Source organism: Oncorhynchus mykiss, chromosome 7 (genome assembly GCF_013265735.2).
Source record: "Oncorhynchus mykiss isolate Arlee chromosome 7, USDA_OmykA_1.1, whole genome shotgun sequence".
Classification (NCBI taxonomy): domain Eukaryota; kingdom Metazoa; phylum Chordata; class Actinopteri; order Salmoniformes; family Salmonidae; genus Oncorhynchus; species Oncorhynchus mykiss.
In genome coordinates, this window is record NC_048571.1 from 82,879,092 (window position 1) to 82,896,787 (window position 17,696).

At 46.2% G+C, this 17,696-nt stretch overlaps 1 protein-coding gene across 7 annotated transcripts in view; it reads right to left on the reverse strand.

Annotated features, from left to right (window-relative positions):
- The window catches only part of LOC110525201 (poly(rC)-binding protein 3), a 166,265-nt gene that overhangs the window by 6,383 nt on the left and 142,186 nt on the right, over nt 1-17,696 (reverse strand). For 5 of the 7 annotated variants that reach the window (XM_036984235.1, XM_036984232.1, XM_036984231.1 and 2 more), the window contains one exon: nt 9,768-9,850. In XM_036984235.1, coding sequence (XP_036840130.1) covers nt 9,768-9,850 — 83 coding nt within the window. The remainder of the gene's footprint in view (nt 1-9,767; nt 9,851-17,696) is intronic. The other 2 variants (XM_036984234.1, XM_036984233.1) reach the window with 1 other exon arrangement.

Below are 17,696 nucleotides of genomic sequence, written 5' to 3' on the forward strand. Positions count from 1 at the left end.
GCCAATAACATCACAAATCAGGGGTCAGACTTTCCACTAGATGTTGGAACATTGCTGCTATAACAGCCTCCACTCTTCTGGGAAGGCTTTCCACTAGATGTTGGAACATTGCTGCTATAACAGCCTCCACTCTCCTGGGAAGGCTTTCCACTAGATGTTGGAACATTGCTGCTATAACAGCCTCCACTCTTCTGGGAAGGCTTTCCACTAGATGTTGGAACATTGCTGCTATAACAGCCTCCACTCTTCTGGGAAGGCTTTCCACTAGATGTTGGAACATTGCTGCTATAACAGCCTCTACTCTCCTGGGAAGGCTTTCCACTAGATGATGGAACATTGCCGCGGGGACTTGCTTCCATTCAGCCACAAGAGCATTAGTGAGGTCGGACACTGATGTTGGGCGATTAGGCCTGACTCGCAGTCGGCGTTCCAATTCATCCCAAGGTGTTCGATGGGGTAGAGGTCAGGGCTATATGCAGGCCAGTCAAGTTCTTCCACGCCGATCTCAACAAACCATTCATGTATGGACCTCGCTTTGTGCTCGGGGACGTTGTCATGCTGAAACAGGAAAGGGCGTCCCACAAACTGCTGCTACAAAGTTGGAAGCACAGAATCATCTAGAATGTCATTGTAGCTGTAGTGTTAAGATTTCCCTTCACTGGACCTAAGGGCCCCGAATCATGATAAACAGCCCCAGACCATTATTACTCCTCCACCAAACTTTACAGTTGGCACTATGCATTGGGACAGGTAGCGTTTTCCTGGCATCCGCCAATACCAGATTCATCTGTCGGACTGCCAGATGGTGAAGTGTGATTCATCTCTCCAGAGAACGCGTTTCCACTGCTCCAGTCCAATGGCGGCGAGCTTTACACCACTCCAGCTGACGCTTGGCATTATGCATGGTGATCTTAGGCTTGTGTGCGGCTGCTCGGCCATGGAAACCCATTTCATGAAGCTCCCGATGAACAGTTATTGTGCTGACGTTACTACTAGAGGCAGTTTGGAACTCGGTAGTGAGTGAGGCAGCCGAGGACAGACAATGTTTACGTGCTACCCGTTCTGTGAGCTTGTGTGGCCTACCACTGAGCCGTTATTGATCCTAGATCCGTTTCCACTTCACATTACTTACAGTTGACCGGGGCAGCTCTAGCAAGGCAGACATTTGACGAACTGACTCGTTTTCAAGGTGACATCCTATGACGTTGCCATGTTGAAAGTCGCATCTCTTCAGTAAGGCCCGTTCTACTGCCAATGTTTGTCTATGGAGATTGCATGGCGGTGTGATCAATTTTATACTACATGTCAGCAACGGGTTTGGCTGTGGTTTTCCATCATCACTAATTTGAAGGTGTGTCCACATACTTTTGTATATATAGTGTAGCTAAACAGACTATCAGACTGTTTTTGCACTACGTTTTTGTCTGGACTCATCACTTTGTTTCAAAGTATTGGGACAGTGACACATTTTGGTTTGTTTTTGTCTCTGTTCTCCAGCACTTTGTTTTTGAAATGATACAATGACTATGAAGTTAAAGTGCAGACTGTCAGTTTTATTTTGAGAGTATTTTCATCCATATTGGGTAAACCGTTTTAGTAATTACAGCACTTTCTGTACATACCCCCCCCCCCCCATTTAAGGTACTACAAGTATTGGAACAAATTCACTTATACGTGAATTAAAGTAGTAATAAGTTACGTATTTGGTCCCATATTCCTAGCACGCAATAATTACATCAAGCTCGTGACAAACTTGTTGAATGGCTGTGCTGTTTCTTTTGGTTTTGGTTTCAGATTAGTTTGTGCCCAATAGTAATGAATGGTAAATAATGTATTGTGTCATTTTGGAGTCACTTTTATTGTAAATTAGAATATAATATGTTTTTAAACACTGAATGTGGATGCTACCATGGTTACAGATAGTCCTGAATGAATCCTGAATAATGATGAATGGGAAAGTTACAAACGTACAAATATCATACCCTCAAGACATGCTAACCTCTCACCATTACAATAACAGGGGATGTTAGCATTTTATATCATACCTCCAAGACATGCTAACCTCTCACCATTACAATAACAGAGTAGGTTAGCATTTTATATCATACCTCCAAGACATGCTAACCTCACACCATTACAATAACCGAGTAGGTTAGCATTTTACATCATACCCTCAAGACATGCTAACCTCTCACCATTACAATAACAGAGTAGGTTAGCATTTTATATCATACCTCCAAGACATGCTAACCTCACACCATTACAATAACAGAGTAGGTTAGCATTTTATATCATACCTCCAAGACATGCTAACCTCACACCATTACAATAACCGAGTAGGTTAGCATTTTACATCATACCCCCAAGACATGCTAACCTCTCACCATTACAATAACCGAGTAGGTTAGCATTTTACATCATACCCCCAAGACATGCTAACCTCTCACCATTACAATAACAGAGTAGGTTAGCATTTTATATCATACCCCCAAGACATGCTAACCTCTCACCATTACAATAACAGAGTAGGTTAGCATTTTATATCATATCTCCAAGACATGCTGACCTCTCACCATTACAATAACAGGGGATGTTAGCATGTTATATCATACCCCCAAGACATATTGACCTCTCACCATTACAATAACAGGGGAGGTTAGCATTTTGGGGATTGGTATGATATTTATGCCTCTGTGACTTTATTTTTATGATGGATAAGTGATCATGGGAAACAGATAATGGGTAAGGTAGAATGGATAAGAAATAATGGATGAGGGAGAATGGATAATGTTTATGGATAAGGAGTAATAAATGAAGGATAAGATATAACAGATAATGGATAAGGATATTCAATAATAAATAAGGGATGAGTGAGAATGAATAGTGGATAAGACATAATGAATAAGGGAGAATGGATAAGGGATAATGAATAATGGATAAGGGATGAGTGAGAATGAATAGTGGATAAGACATAATGAATAAGGGAGAATGGATAAGGGATGAGTGAGAATGAATAGTGGATAAGACATAATGAATAAGGGAGAATGGATAAGGGATGAGTGAGAATGAATAGTGGATAAGACATAATGAATAAGGGAGAATGGATAAGGGATAATGAATAATGGATAAGGGATGAGTGAGAATGAATAGTGGATAAGACATAATGAATAAGGGAGAATGGATAAGGGATAATGAATAATGGATAAGGGATGAGTGAGAATGAATAGTGGATAAGACATAATGAATAAGGGAGAATGGATAAGGGATAATGAATAATGGATAAGGGATGAGTGAGAATGAATAGTGGATAAGACATAATGAATAAGGGAGAATGGATAAGGGATAATGAATAATGGATAAGGGATGAGTGAGAATGAATAGTGGATAAGACATAATGAATAAGGGAGAATGGATAAGGGATAATGAATAATGGATAAGATATAACGTATAAGGGAGAATGGATCCATCACAGACAGAAAAACCCAGTGTCAGAGATCAGGATCATACCTGGGTTCAGATTCTACTTTTAGCTTTTTGGATCTAGTCTCTCTAGACCGGTTGAATTAACAGTGTTTCCACGTCATTTCGATGAAATGATGTTGAACCAACATGGACCAGATGTTGAATTGACATCTGTGCCCAGTGCATCTGTTCTATTGGTTCCATTTAACCGGGCAGTAAAGGCCACATACAGTATTACAAAAATGATTTCAAATAGTATTTGAGCCCAGGTCAAGTCACGTCCCGCCTAGTCCTTTCCAGTGTCAGGCCTAAAGCACTTGATTGAGAGGCCCTAATGTAAGGAGACTGGTGATGGCGGGGCCCTAATGTCAGGAGACAGGTGATGGAGGGGCCCTAATGTAAGGAGACTGGTGATGGAGGGGCCCTAATTTAAGGAGACAGGTGGTGGCAGAGCCCTAATGTCAGGAGACAGGTGATAGAGAGGCCATAATGTAAGGAGACTGGTGATGGAGGGGCCCTAATGTAAGGAGACAGGTGATGGAGGGGCCCTAATGTCAGGAAACAGGTGATGGAGGGGCCCTAATGTAAGGAGACAGGTGATGGAGGGGCCCTAATGTAAGGAGAAAGGTGATGGAGGGGCCCTAATGTAAGGAGACAGGTGATGGCGGAGCCCTAATGTAAGGAGACAGGTGATGGAGGGTCCCTAATGTCAGGAGACAGGTGATGGAGGGGCCCTAATGTAAGGAGACAGGTGATGGAGGGGCCCTAATGTAAGGAGACAGGTGATGGAGGGGTCCTAATGTAAGGAGAAAGGTTATCCAGAGACAGCCCTGTGTCTCCTAAGGAATAGGGTTTCATTTGGGATGAGTCCCCTGTCATGTCTGAGGCCAGGACAGGTGATGAAGCGACTCCAACATGAATGTGTTGACAGGTAGATATGCTGTCTGATGGACAGACCATGACCCCATTTAGTTCCCCCCTCACTCCTCTGCTCTCATGTCCTCTCTCTCTTAATCTCTCTTTCTCTCTCTCCCTTGTTTTTCTCTCATAAACTCTCTCCCCATCTCTCTCTCTCTCTCTCTCTCTCTCTCTCTCTCTCTCTCTCTCTCCCCATCTCTCTCTCTCTCTCCCCATCTCTCTCTCCCCACCTCTCTCTCTCCCCAACTCTCTCTCCCTCTCTCTCTCCCCATCTCTCTCTCTCCCCAACTCTCTCTTTCTCTCTCTCGCTCCCCATCTCTCTCTCTCCCCATCTCTCTCTCTCTCCCCATCTCTCTCTCTCTCCCCATCTCTCTTTCTCCCATCTCTCTCTCTCTCTCCATATCAAAAACATTCCCTTTCTCACCACCCAGGGCCTGAACTGTTACCCCTCCCTTCCTCCACATCCCCCACTGCAGTCTATTAATGGACTGCTGATTATTTGGGGGACGAAGCTAAGTGCCCACAGATGAGTGCCAGGTCTGAACCACTCTGTTTGACACACAGCACAGGACTGTAGCCACGCCAGGCCAGCCTCCCATCTCTCAGTCTCTCTGACACACAACACAGGACTGTAGCCACGCCAGGCCAGCCTCCCATCTCTCAGTCTCTCTGACACACAACACAGGACTGTAGCCACGCCAGGCCAGCCTCCCATCTCTCAGTCTCTCTGACATACAACACAGGACTGAAGCCACGCCAGGCCAGCCTCCCATCTCTCAGTCTGTCTGACACACAACACAGGACTGTCTGCACGGTGTTAGATGGATGTGGACACAGTGGAAACAGGGCTATTTTTGGGTGGATTCCCTGCTGCAGCTGTAATGTGAAGAAAAAAAAGCTTGTTATGTGGAACTGGTGAGCTGGAGGACGTCACAGCCCACCCTGCACACACACACACACACACACACACACACACACACACACACACACACACACACACACACACACACACACACACACACCCACCCAGATAGAGCCCCTCTGGGCCGATATCAGCAGTGCGTGCCTGTCGGGCTTAGTGCCTCTCTGCCTCTCTGTGGCTGCTATTGTGTTGATGTGCTCCAGACTCTCTCTCTTTCTCTCTCCCTCTATCTCTCTCTAGCTTGCTCTCTTTTGACTCTCTTTCTCTCTCTCTACCCCTTCTCTCTCTCCTCTCTCTCTCTCTCTACCCCCTCTCTCCCCTCTTTCTAGACTGTCTTCCTCCCTCTCTCTTGTTTTCTCTCCCTCTATCTCTCTTTCTCTCTACCCCCAATCTCTGTCCTCTCTCAACTGCCTTCCTCTCTCTTTCTCTCTCCCGCTATCTATCTCGCCCACTCTCTCTCTCTACCCCCTCTCTCTCTCCTCTCTCTTGACTGCCTTCCTCCCTCTCTCTCTTCTATCGCTCTCTTTTCCCCTACCATCTCCCTCTTTTTCCTAATGTTCTCCTTCAGGGAGAAAAGTGAGAGAGAGAAGAGAGAGAGAGAGAAGAGAGATTGGGAGAGATAGGTAGAGAAAAGAGAGGGAGATAGAAGAGAAAGAAGAGAGAGAGAAAAATAAGAGAGAGATAAAGAGAGTGAGAAGAGAGAGAGTGAGAAGAGAGAGAAGAGAGAAAAGAGAGAGAGATAGAGCGAGAGAGAGAGAGAGAGGAGAGAGAGATAGAGAAGAGAGAGACAGAGAGAGGAAAGAGAGATAGAGAGAGAGATAGAGAGAGAAAAGAGAGAGAGAGAGAGAAGAGGGAGAGAGAGAGAAGATAGAGAGAGATAGATAGAGAGAAAAGAGAGAGATAGAGAGAGAGAGAGAGCGATAGAGAGAGAAGAGAGAGAGAGAGAGAGAGAGAGAGAGAGAGAGAGAGGGAGAGAGAGAGAGAGAGAGAGAGAGAGAGAGAGAGAGAGAGAGAGAGAGAGAGAGAGTGGAGACAAATTTGACCCCAAGATCTACCGTGGAATATGCGTCAACAGTAACGTTGGGAAAATCCTCTGCATTATCATTAATAGCAGACTTGTACATTTCCTCAACGAAAACAATGTACTGAGCAAATGTCAAATTGGCTTTTTACCAAATTACCGTATAACAGACCATGTATTCACCCTACACACCCTAATTGACAACCAAACAAACCAAATCAAAGGCAAAGTCTTCTCATGCTTTGTTGATTTCAAAAAAGCCCTCGACTCAATTTGGCATGAGTGTCTGCTATACAAACTGATGGAAAGTGGTGTTGGGGGTAAAACATACGACATTATAAAATCTATGTACACAAACAACAAGTGTGTAGTTAAAATTGGCAAAAAACACACACATTTCTTCACACAGGGTCGTGGGGTGAGACAGGGATGCAGCTTAAGCCCCACCCTCTTCTACATATATATCAACGAATTGGCGCGGGCACTAGAAAAGTCGGGAGCACCCGGCCTCACCCTACTAGAATCCGAAGTCAAATGTCTACTGTTTGCTGATGATCTGGTGCTTCTGTCACTAACCAAGGAGGGCCTACAGCAGCACCTAGATCTTCTGCACAGATTCTGTCAGACCTGGGCCCTAACAGTAAATCTCAGTAAGACCAATATAATGGTGTTCCAAAAAAGGTCCAGTCGCCAGGACCACAAATACAAAATTCCATCTAGACACTGTTGCCCTAGAGCACACAAAAAACTATACATACCTCGGCCTAAACATCAGCGCCACAGGTAACTTCCACAAAGCTGTGAACGATCTGAGAGACAAGGCAAGAAGGGCCTTCTATGCCATCAAAAGGAATATACATTTCAACATACCAATTAGGATTTGGCTAAAAATACTTGAATCAGTCATAGAGCCCATTGCCCTTTATTGTTGTGAGGTCTGGGGTCCGCTCACCAACCAAGACTTCACAAAATGGGACAAACACCAAATTGAGACTCTGCATGCAGAATTCTGCAAAAATATCCTCTGTGTACAACGCAGAACACCAAATAATGCATGCAGAGCAGAATTAGGCCGATACCTACAAATTATCAAAATCCAGAAAAGAGCTGTTAAATTCTACAACCACCTAAAAGGAAGCGATTCCCAAACTTTTCATAACAAAGCCATCACCTACAGAGAGATTAACCTGGAGAAGAGTCCCCTAAGCAAGCTGGTCCTGGGGCTCTGTTCACAAACACAAACACACCCCACAGAGCCCCAGGACAGCAGCACAATTAGACCCAACCAAATAATGAGAAAACAAAAAGATAATTACTTGACACATTGGAAAGAATTAACAAAAAAACAGAGCAAACTAGAATGCTATTTGGCCCTAAACAGAGAGTACACAGTGGCAGAATACCTGACCACTGTGACTGACCCAAACTTATGGAAAGCGTTGACTATGTACAGACTCAGTGAGCATAGCCTTGCTATTGAGAAAGGCCGCCGTAGGCAGACATGGCTCTCAAGAGAAGACAGGCTATGTGCTCACTGCCCACAAAATGAGGTGGAAACTGAGCTGCACTTCCTAACCTCCTGCCCAATGTATGACCATATTAGAGAGACATATTTCCCTCAGATTACACAGATCCAAAAGGAATTCGAAAACAAATCCAATTTTGATAAACTCCCATATCTACTGGGGGAAATTCCACAGTGTGCCATCACAGCAGCAAGATTTGTGACCTGTTGCCACAAGAAAAGGGCAACCAGTGAAGAACAAACACCATTGTAAATACAACCCATATTTACGCTTATTTATTTTCCCTTGTGTACTTTAACCATTTGTACATTGGTACAACACTGTATATATCAATAATTAATATGACATTTGTAATGTCTTTATTGTTTTGAAACTTCTGTATGTGTAATGATTACTGTTCATTTTTATTGTTTATTTCACTTTTGTATATTATCTACCTCACTTGCTTTGGCAATGTTAACACATGTTTCCCATGCCAATAAAGCCCCTTGACTTAAATTCATAGAGAAAGAGATAGAAGAGAGAGCGAGATAGAGAGAGAGAGAGAGAGAGAGAGAGAGAGAGAGAGAGAGAGAGAGAGAGAGAGAGAGAGAGAGAGAGAAAGAGAGAATAGATAGAGAGAGAGATAGAAGAGAGAAGAGAGAGATAGAGATAGAGAGATAGAGAGAGAAGAGAGAGAGAGAGATAGAGAGAGAGAGAGAGAGAGAGATAGAGATAGAGCGATAGAGAAGAGAGAGAGAAGAGAGAGAGAAGAGAGAGAGCGACCTTTGACAAGTTTATCCATGCATTTTTAGGCCCTCTGTATTGGAAGACCACAGAAACACAATGACGGAATGCCAAACAATGGCCGTGTCTGAAAACATTACCATCCGTCAAGTCCATGTTTCCATTGTTGTTTTAAAGCTCATTGGAGAAGGGGATCCAAGGTTCCTCCCTCTGACTTCCTCCTTCAATGAGCTTTGTGAATGTAGGAAGCAACGACTTGATAGCTTGTAACATTTTCAGACACAGCCAATATATTAACTGGGCCGTGGGTGGGCTGAGCTGGGGTAGCCGAGGTATCTCTCCCCCTTATAATTTGGGATCAAATATGCTCTGAAAGCAAACATGTTGACATGAGTACCCTGATATCGGGGAATTTGTGCCATTCTGAAAAAATTGTTAGATAGGCTGGGGTAGGGTGGGCTGAGCTGGGGAGGGGGTAGGCTGGGGTAGGGCGGCTGAGCTGGGGAGGGGGTAGGCTTGGGTAGTAACGGCTGAGCTGGGGAGGGGGTAGGCTGGGGTAGGAACGGCTGAGCTGGGGAGGTCTCTGGTTGCCTTATTTACTGCTGTGTTGTGACAGCACAGAGCCTCTCAGCATGTCAGACATCATGACTGGGTTTAGTTCAAAACTCATAGAGTTCCGCTGAGACTTATGGATGGACAGACAGGAGAGAGAGAGAAAGAGAAAGAGAGTGAGAGAGAGAGATGACATCATTATGATAACACCTCAACCAGTTTTTCTCCTTGGGTTAGAGGCAACATTGAAGCAGAGAACAGTGAGGTGTCTGACTGACTGAATAACAATATGTTTAGTCACTTTAACCATGTGTACATGTGTAAGTATATAGCCTGATGATGACGGAATGAGGTGTCTGACTGACTGAATAACAATATGTTTAGGTCTGTTATGTGTCAGCGTTTGTGACATAGCAGACAAACTATTGCTAGCTAAACTTACGTCATTTGGAATGTGCAGCACCTGTGACGTGGTCTGTGTGTGTGTGTGCGTGGGCGTGTGCGCGCGTGTGTGCATGCGTGTGTGTGTGTGTGTGTGTGTGTGTGTGTGTGTGTGCGCGCGCGTGCTTGCGTGTGTGTGTGCGTGTGTGTGTGCGTGTGTGTGTGTGCGTGCGTGCGTGTGTGTGCTACTGTTTCTTACATCATTTGGAATGAGTAGCTCCTGTGATGTGGTCTGTGAATTGGAGTCCATTCCTGATGGGAGATAAGAGAGGTAACTAAACCCTAGGGAAATCACACAGTCAATTAAAACATGGAAAAATCACCACAGTAAAAATAACACATTTTCCAGTTAAAAGTTATATAATGGGGAAACATATTCAGTGTGGAAGTGTGAAGAGCTGCTTTTCAACTCATATCATCTGCGTGCCTCAAGACCGCCTTGGCATTGCTTGGGGAGTTAACGCAAGTCTTTACAGATGCTGTATCTTAATCTGACCCAGTTTTTCACAGCAGGAAAATTATCCTCCAGCAACAGGAAATGTGAATCTTTATGTAGATTATAATTAATGCACTATTTTTATAGGGGTAGATTCGTTAAACCATGACAACAATACAAGTTTTCATTTCCTGCTGTACAGAAAAATGTATCATCCTGCTGTTGCATGGAATTCCATGCAACAACAGGATGATCAAATTATGATATGGCATCTCCAAGCAAGTCTTTATGCTTCTATTTCTGCTCTGTTTCTACTCCACTGTTTCTCGTCCTCCTCTCCTGTTCACAGCAGGGATGGGATATGTAGCTTTGCTTTCTAAACAGACTGTGTTTTTTAATAGACTGTAACACTGCCTTGACTGATGAGCTTTTACCTGTAATATAATACAACCGCCCATTCACCCTCTCCTCGCTGCTCCTCTCACTCTCTCTCTCTCTCTCTCTCTCTCTCACTCTCTCTCTCTCTCTCTCTCTCTCTCTCTCTCTCTCTCTCACTCTGTCTCTCTCGCTCCACTTCTCTCTCTCTTCTCCTCTCTCTCTCCTCTCTTCTCTCTCTCTCTTCTCCACTCTCCTCTCGTCTCGTCTCTCTCACTCTCTTTCCTCTCTTCTCTCTCTCTCTCTCTCTCCTCTCGTCTCATCTCATCTCATCTCTCCTCTCCTCTCCTCTCCTCTCCTCTCCTCTCCTCTCCTCTCCTCGCCTCTCGTCTCCTCTCTCTCCTCTAATCTCCTCGCTCTCTCTCATTCTATCTAAATCACTGCTTTAGCTACAGACAGTGGAAGCCTTTATTGCGTTGCTGTTATGCATTTTGAAGCTTATGAAGAAATGCTTTTATTCATTTTAAAGCTTGTAAAGAAACACCATTATGCATTTCAAGTGTGTAAATAAACAACAAAAACATAATCTCTCTACATTGAAGTACATGTTTAGCCTTCTATTGACGCTCTACACAACACGCTTCTCATTATCAATATATCCTTCTACAGTGCTGACTGACTGATTCCGTCATGAATCATCAATACACATTTATTATGATGAGGCACGTCGGCCTGGAGAAGATCTGAAGAAGAGCAGGGAAGGAGGAAATAATACTTCCTCATCTATTGACAAAAGAAAACTCCTCTTTGGTTCCCTTTGAAATGTGTAATGGACTGTTAAAGCCTCCTGCTGCTGTGTATGGCATCTTAAATTGCACTCTATTCCCTAAGTATGGCACCCTATTCCCTATGTATGGTACCCTATTCCCTATGTATGGTACCCTATTCCCTGTGTATGGTACCCTATTCCCTGTGTATGGTACCCTATTCCCTATGTATGGTACCCTATTCCCTATGTATGGTACCCTATTCCCTATGTATGGTACCCTATTCCCTATGTATGGTACCCTATTCCCTATGTATGGCACCCTATTCCCTGTGTATGGTACCCTATTCCCTGTGTATGGTACCCTATTCCCTATGTATGGTACCCTATTCCCTATGTATGGTACCCTATTCCCTATGTATGGTACCCTATTCCCTATGTATGGCACCCTATTCCCTGTGTATGGCACCCTATTCCCTGAGTATGGCACCCTATTCCCTGTGTATGGCACCCTATTCCCTGAGTATGGCACCCTATTCCCTGTGTATAGTACCCTATTCCCTGTGTATGGTACCCTATTCCCAGTGTATGGTACCCTATTCCCTGTGTATGGTACCCTATTCCCTGTGTATGGTACCCTATTCCCTGTGTATGGTACCCTATTCCCTGTGTATGGTACCCTATTCCCTGTTTATGGCATCCTATTCTCTGTGTATGGTACCCTATTCCCTATGTATGGCACCCTATTCCCTTTGTATGGCACCCTATTCCATACGTACAGTATGGTACCCTATTCCCTATGTATGGCACCCTATTCCCTATGTACAGTACGGTACCCTATTCCCTATGTATGGCACCTTATTCCCTGTGTATGGCACCCTATTCCCTATGTTTGGCACCCTATTTCTTACGTACAGTATGGTACCCTATTCCCTATGTATGGTACCCTATTACCTATGTATGTATGGCACCCTATTCCCTGTGTTTGGCACCCTATTCCCTATGTATGGCACCCTATTCCCTATGTATGGCACCCTATTCCCTTTGTAAGGCACCCTATTCCCTACGTACAGTATGGTACCCTATTCCCTGTGTATGGCACCCTATTTCCTGTGTATGGTACCCTGTTCCCTATGTATGGCACCCAATTCCCTGTGTAAGGCACCCTATTCCCTATGTATGGCACCCTATTTCATACGTACAGTATGGTACCCTATTCCCTATGTATGGCACCCTATTCCCTGTGTATGGTACCCTATTCCCTGTGTATGGTACCCTATTCCCTATGTATGGCACCCTATTCCCTGTGTATGGTACCCTATTCCCTATGTATGGTACCCTATTCCCTATTCACTACTATTGACCAGAGCCCTAGCACTACAAAGGGTAATACAATGCTTTTTTGGGATGCAGGCGCTGAAATCCTCAGGAGAAGAGAGGAGAGCTTAGTTGGCCCTGTTCCCCATCTGTGTCTATCCCTACCTGGATCAGGTCTAATCTACACTTAACATACGGACCATGGATGGACAGGCCTGGGGCTGACACAGAGGCAGAATGGGAGCAACAAAGACAATATCTTTCCCATGATTCAGAGGGGCTTTCTGGACACTCAGGGTTCTTTAAAGGGACAGGATTCAGAGGGGCTTTCTGGACACTCAGGGTTCTTTAAAGGGACAGGATTCAGAGGGGCTTTCTGGACACTCAGGGTTCTTTAAAGGGACCGGGTTCATGATAAATACAGGTATGCCAGAGTGGAGCCACTGTGGTGTGGAAGAAATCATATTATATGTGGACAACGTATCTATCTGATGGAATAAATCATTAAATGGTTCCATATGCCTCACATCCTATCAGTCTGGGGTCATTTACACTGAATGGGCTAATGAAAGTCACAGCAGCATACCAAGTTTGAGTACATTGAAGAAAAAATAACAGAATATTACTAAAAGTACAATGGAAATAAGCTTGTAGGAAGGACGTTGTAGGAAGGACGTTGTAGGAAGGACGTTGTATGAAGGACACTCGTAGGAAGGACGTTGTAGGAAGGACGTCGTAGGAAGGACGTTGTAGGAAGGACGTTGTAGGAAGGACGTTGTAGGAAGGACGTCGTAGGAAGGACGTTGTAGGAAGGACGTTGTAGGAAGGACGTTGTAGGAAGGACACTCGTAGGAAGGACGTCGTAGGAAGGACGTTGTAGGAAAGACGTTGTAGGAAGGACGTTGTATGAAGGACACTCGTAGGAAGGACGTTGTAGGAAGGACGTCGTAGGAAGGACGTTGTAGGAAGGACGTTGTAGGAAGGACGTTGTAGGAAGGACGTCGTAGGAAGGACGTTGTAGGAAGGACGTTGTAGGAAGGACGTTGTAGGAAGGACACTCGTAGGAAGGACGTTGTAGGAAGGACGTTGTAGGAAGGACGTCGTAGGAAGGACGTTGTAGGAAGGACGTTGTAGGAAGGACGAAGTAGGAAGGACGTTGTAGGAAGGACGTCGTAGGAAGGACGTCGTAGGAAGGACGTTGTAGGAAGGACGTTGTAGGAAGGACGTTGTAGGAAGGACGTCGTAGGAAGGACACTCGTAGGAAGGACACTCGTAGGAAGGACGTTGTAGGAAGGACGTCGTAGGAAGGACGTTGTAGGAAGGACGTTGTAGGAAGGACGTTGTAGGAAGGACGTTGTAGGAAGGACGTCGTAGGAAGGACGTCGTAGGAAGGACACTCGTAGGAAGGACACTCGTAGGAAGGACGTTGTAGGAAGGACGTTGTAGGAAGGACGTTGTAGGAAGGACACTCGTAGGAAGGACGTTGTAGGAAGGACGTCGTAGGAAGGACGTTGTAGGAAGGACGTTGTAGGAAGGACGTTGTAGGAAGGACACTCGTAGGAAGGACGTTGTAGGAAGGACGTTGTAGGAAGGACGTCGTAGGAAGGACGTTGTAGGAAGGACGTTGTAGGAAGGACGTTGTAGGAAGGACGTTGTAGGAAGGACGTCGTAGGAAGGACGTCGTAGTAAGGACACTCGTAGGAAGGACACTTGTAGGAAGGACGTTGTGGGAATGACATTGTAGGAAGGACGTTGTAGGAAGGACGTTGTAGGAAGGACATTGTAGGATGGTTGTTGTAGGAAGGACGTTGTAGGAAGGACGTCGTAGGAAGGACGTCGTAGGAAGGACGTCGTAGGGTGGTTGTTGTAGGAAGGACGTTGTAGGAAGGACGTCGTAGGAAGGACGTTGTTGGAAGGACGTCGTAGGAAGGACGTCGTAGGGTGGTTGTTGTAGGAAGGACGTTGTAGGAAGGACGTTGTAGGATGGTTGTTGTAGGAAGGACGTCGTAGGAAGGACGTTGTAGGAAGGACGTTGTAGGAAGGACGTTGTAGGAAGGACGTCGTAGGAAGGACGTCGTAGGGTGGTTGTTGTAGGAAGGACGTTGAAGGATGGTTGTTGTAGGAAGGACGTTGTAGGAAGGACGTTGTAGGAAGGACGTTGTAGGAAGGACGTTGTAGGAAGGACACTCGTAGGAAGGACGTTGTAGGGTTGTTGTTGTAGGATGGACGTTGTAGGAAGGACGTTGTAGGAAGGACGTTGTAGGATGGTTGTTGTAGAAAGGACGTTGTAGGAAGGACGTTGTAGGAAGGACGTTGTAGGATGGTTGTTGTAGGAAGGACGTTGTAGGAAGGACGTTGTAGGAAGGACGTTGTAGGATGGTTGTTGTAGGAAGGACGTTGTAGGAAGGACGTTGTAGGAAGGACGTTGTAGGAAGGACACTCGTAGGAAGGACGTTGTAGGGTTGTTTTTGTAGGATGGACGTTGTAGGAAGGACGTTGTAGGAAGGACGTTGTAGGATGGTTGTTGTAGGAAGGACATTGTAGGAAGGAAGTTGTAGGAAGGACGTTGTAGGATGGTTGTTGTAGGAAGGACGTTGTAGGAAGGACGTTGTAGGAAGGACGTTGTAGGATGGTTGTTGTAGGAAGGACGTTGTAGGAAGGACGTTGTAGGAAGGACGTTGTAGGAAGGACGTTGTAGGATGGTTGTTGTAGGAAGGACGTTGTAGGAAGGACGTTGTAGGAAGGACGTTGTAGGAAGGACGTTGTAGGATGGTTGTTGTAGGAAACGTGGTAGGAAGGACGTTGTAGGAAGGACGTTGTAGGAAGGACACTCGTAGGAAGGACGTTGTAGGAAGGACGTTGTAGGATGGTTGTTGTAGGAAGGACGTTGTAGGAAGGACGTTGTAGGAAGGACGTTGTAGGAAGGTTGTTGTAGGAAGGACGTTGTAGGAAGGACGTCGTAGGAAGGACACTCGTAGGAAGGACGTCGTAGGAAGGACGTTGTAGGAAGGACGTTGTAGGAAGGACGTCGTAGGAAGGACACTCGTAGGAAGGACGTCGTAGGAAGGACGTCGTAGGAAGGACGTTGTAGGAAGGACACTCGTAGGAAGGACGTCGTAGGAAGGACGTTGTAGGAAGGACGTCGTAGGAAGGACGTCGTAGGAAGGACGTTGTAGGAAGGACACTCGTAGGAAGGACGTCGTAGGAAGGACGTTGTAGGATGGTTGTTGTAGGAAGGACGTCGTAGGAAGGACGTTGTAGGAAGGACGTCGTAGGAAGGACGTTGTAGGAAGGAAGTTGTAGGAAGGACGTCGTAGGAAGGACGTTGTAGGAAGGACGTTGTAGGAAGGACGTCGTAGGGTGGTTGTTGTAGGAAGGACGTTGTAGGAAGGACGTTGTAGGAAGGTTGTTGTAGGAAGGATGTTGTAGGAAGGACGTTGTAGGAAGGACGTCGTAGGAAGGACGTTGTAGGAAGGACACTCGTAGGAAGGACGTTGTAGGAAGGTTGTTGTAGGAAGGATGTTGTAGGAAGGTTGTTGTAGGAAGGACGTTGTAGGAAGGTTGTTGTAGGAAGGATGTTGTAGGAAGGTTGTTGTAGGAAGGACGTTGTAGGAAGGTTGTTGTAGGAAGGATGTTGTAGGAAGGTTGTTGTAGGAAGGATGTTGTAGGAAGGTTGTTGTAGGAAGGATGTTGTAGGAAGGTTGTTGTAGGAAGGACGTTGTAGGAAGGTTGTTGTAGGAAGGACGTTGTAGGAAGGACGTTGTAGGAAGGATGTTGTAGGAAGGACGTCGTAGGAAGGACGTTGTAGGAAGGTTGTTGTAGGAAGGACACTCGTAGGAAGGACGTTGTAGGAAGGACGTTGTAGGAAGGACGTCGTAGGAAGGACGTTGTAGGAAGGACGTTGTAGGAAGGACGTCGTAGGAAGGACGTTGTAGGAAGGTTGTTGTAGGAAGGACACTCGTAGGAAGGACGTTGTAGGAAGGACGTTGTAGGAAGGACGTCGTAGGAAGGACGTTGTAGGAAGGACGTTGTAGGAAGGACGTCGTAGGGTGGTTGTTGTAGGAAGGACGTTGTAGGAAGGTTGTTGTAGGAAGGATGTTGTAGGAAGGACGTTGTAGGAAGGACGTCGTAGGGTGGTTGTTGTAGGAAGGACACTCGTAGGAAGGACACTCGTAGGAAGGACGTTGTAGGAAGGACGTCGTAGGAAGGACGTTGTAGGAAGGACGTTGTAGTATGGTTGTTGTAGGAAGGACGTTTTAGGAAGGTCGTTGTAGGAAGGTTATTGTAGGAACTCAAACAAAGTAACTTCAAAAGCAAAGTCCGTCAGAACTGTCAGACCGATTACAGTCTGTTCTCCCTCTGTGTGTCACCTTTCCCTGTCTCACACTCTACCGCTCTCCCCCTCTACCTCTCCTCCTCTTCCTCTCTCCCTGTCTCACACTCTACCTCTCTCCTCCTCTCAATGTCCTCCTCTTCCTCTCTCCCTGTATCCCCCTCACCCCCTCTACCTGTCCTCCTATTTCTCTCTCCCCCATTACCTCTCTCCCCCTCAACCTGTCCTCCTCTTCCTCTCTCCTTGTCTCTCCCTCTACCTCTCTCCCCCTCTATCTCTCCTCATCTTCCTCTCAACCTCTCTCCCCCCTCCCCCTCTACCCCTCCACCTCTCCTCCTCTACCTCTCTCCCCCTCTACTTCTCTCTCCCTCTACCTCTCTATATCTCCCCCTCCACCTCTCCTCCTCTTTCTCTCTCCCCCTCTACCTCCCTCCCCTTCTACCTCTCTCCTCCTCTTCCTCTCTCCCTGTTGCCCCCTCTACCTCTCCTCCTCTACCTCTCTCCCCCTCTACCTCTCTGCATCTCCCCCTCCACCTCTCCTCCTCTACCTCTCTCCCCCTCTACGTCTCTCCCTGTTGCCCCCTCTACCTCTCCACCTCTTTCTCTCTCCCCCTCTACCTCCCTCCCCTTCTACCTCTCTCCTCCTCTTCCTCTCTCCCTGTCGCCCCCTCTACCTCTCCTCCTCTACCTCTCTCCCCCTCTACCTCTCTACATCTCCCCCTCCACCTCTCCTCCTCTACCTCTCTCCCCCTCTACCTCTCTCCCCTTCTCCACCTCTACCTCTCTGCCCCTCTATCTCTCCTCCTCTTTCTCTCTCCCTGTCTCCCCCTCTACCTCTCTCCCCCTCTCCCCCTCTACCTCTCCTCCTCTACCTCTCTCCTCCTCTACCTCTCTCCCCCTC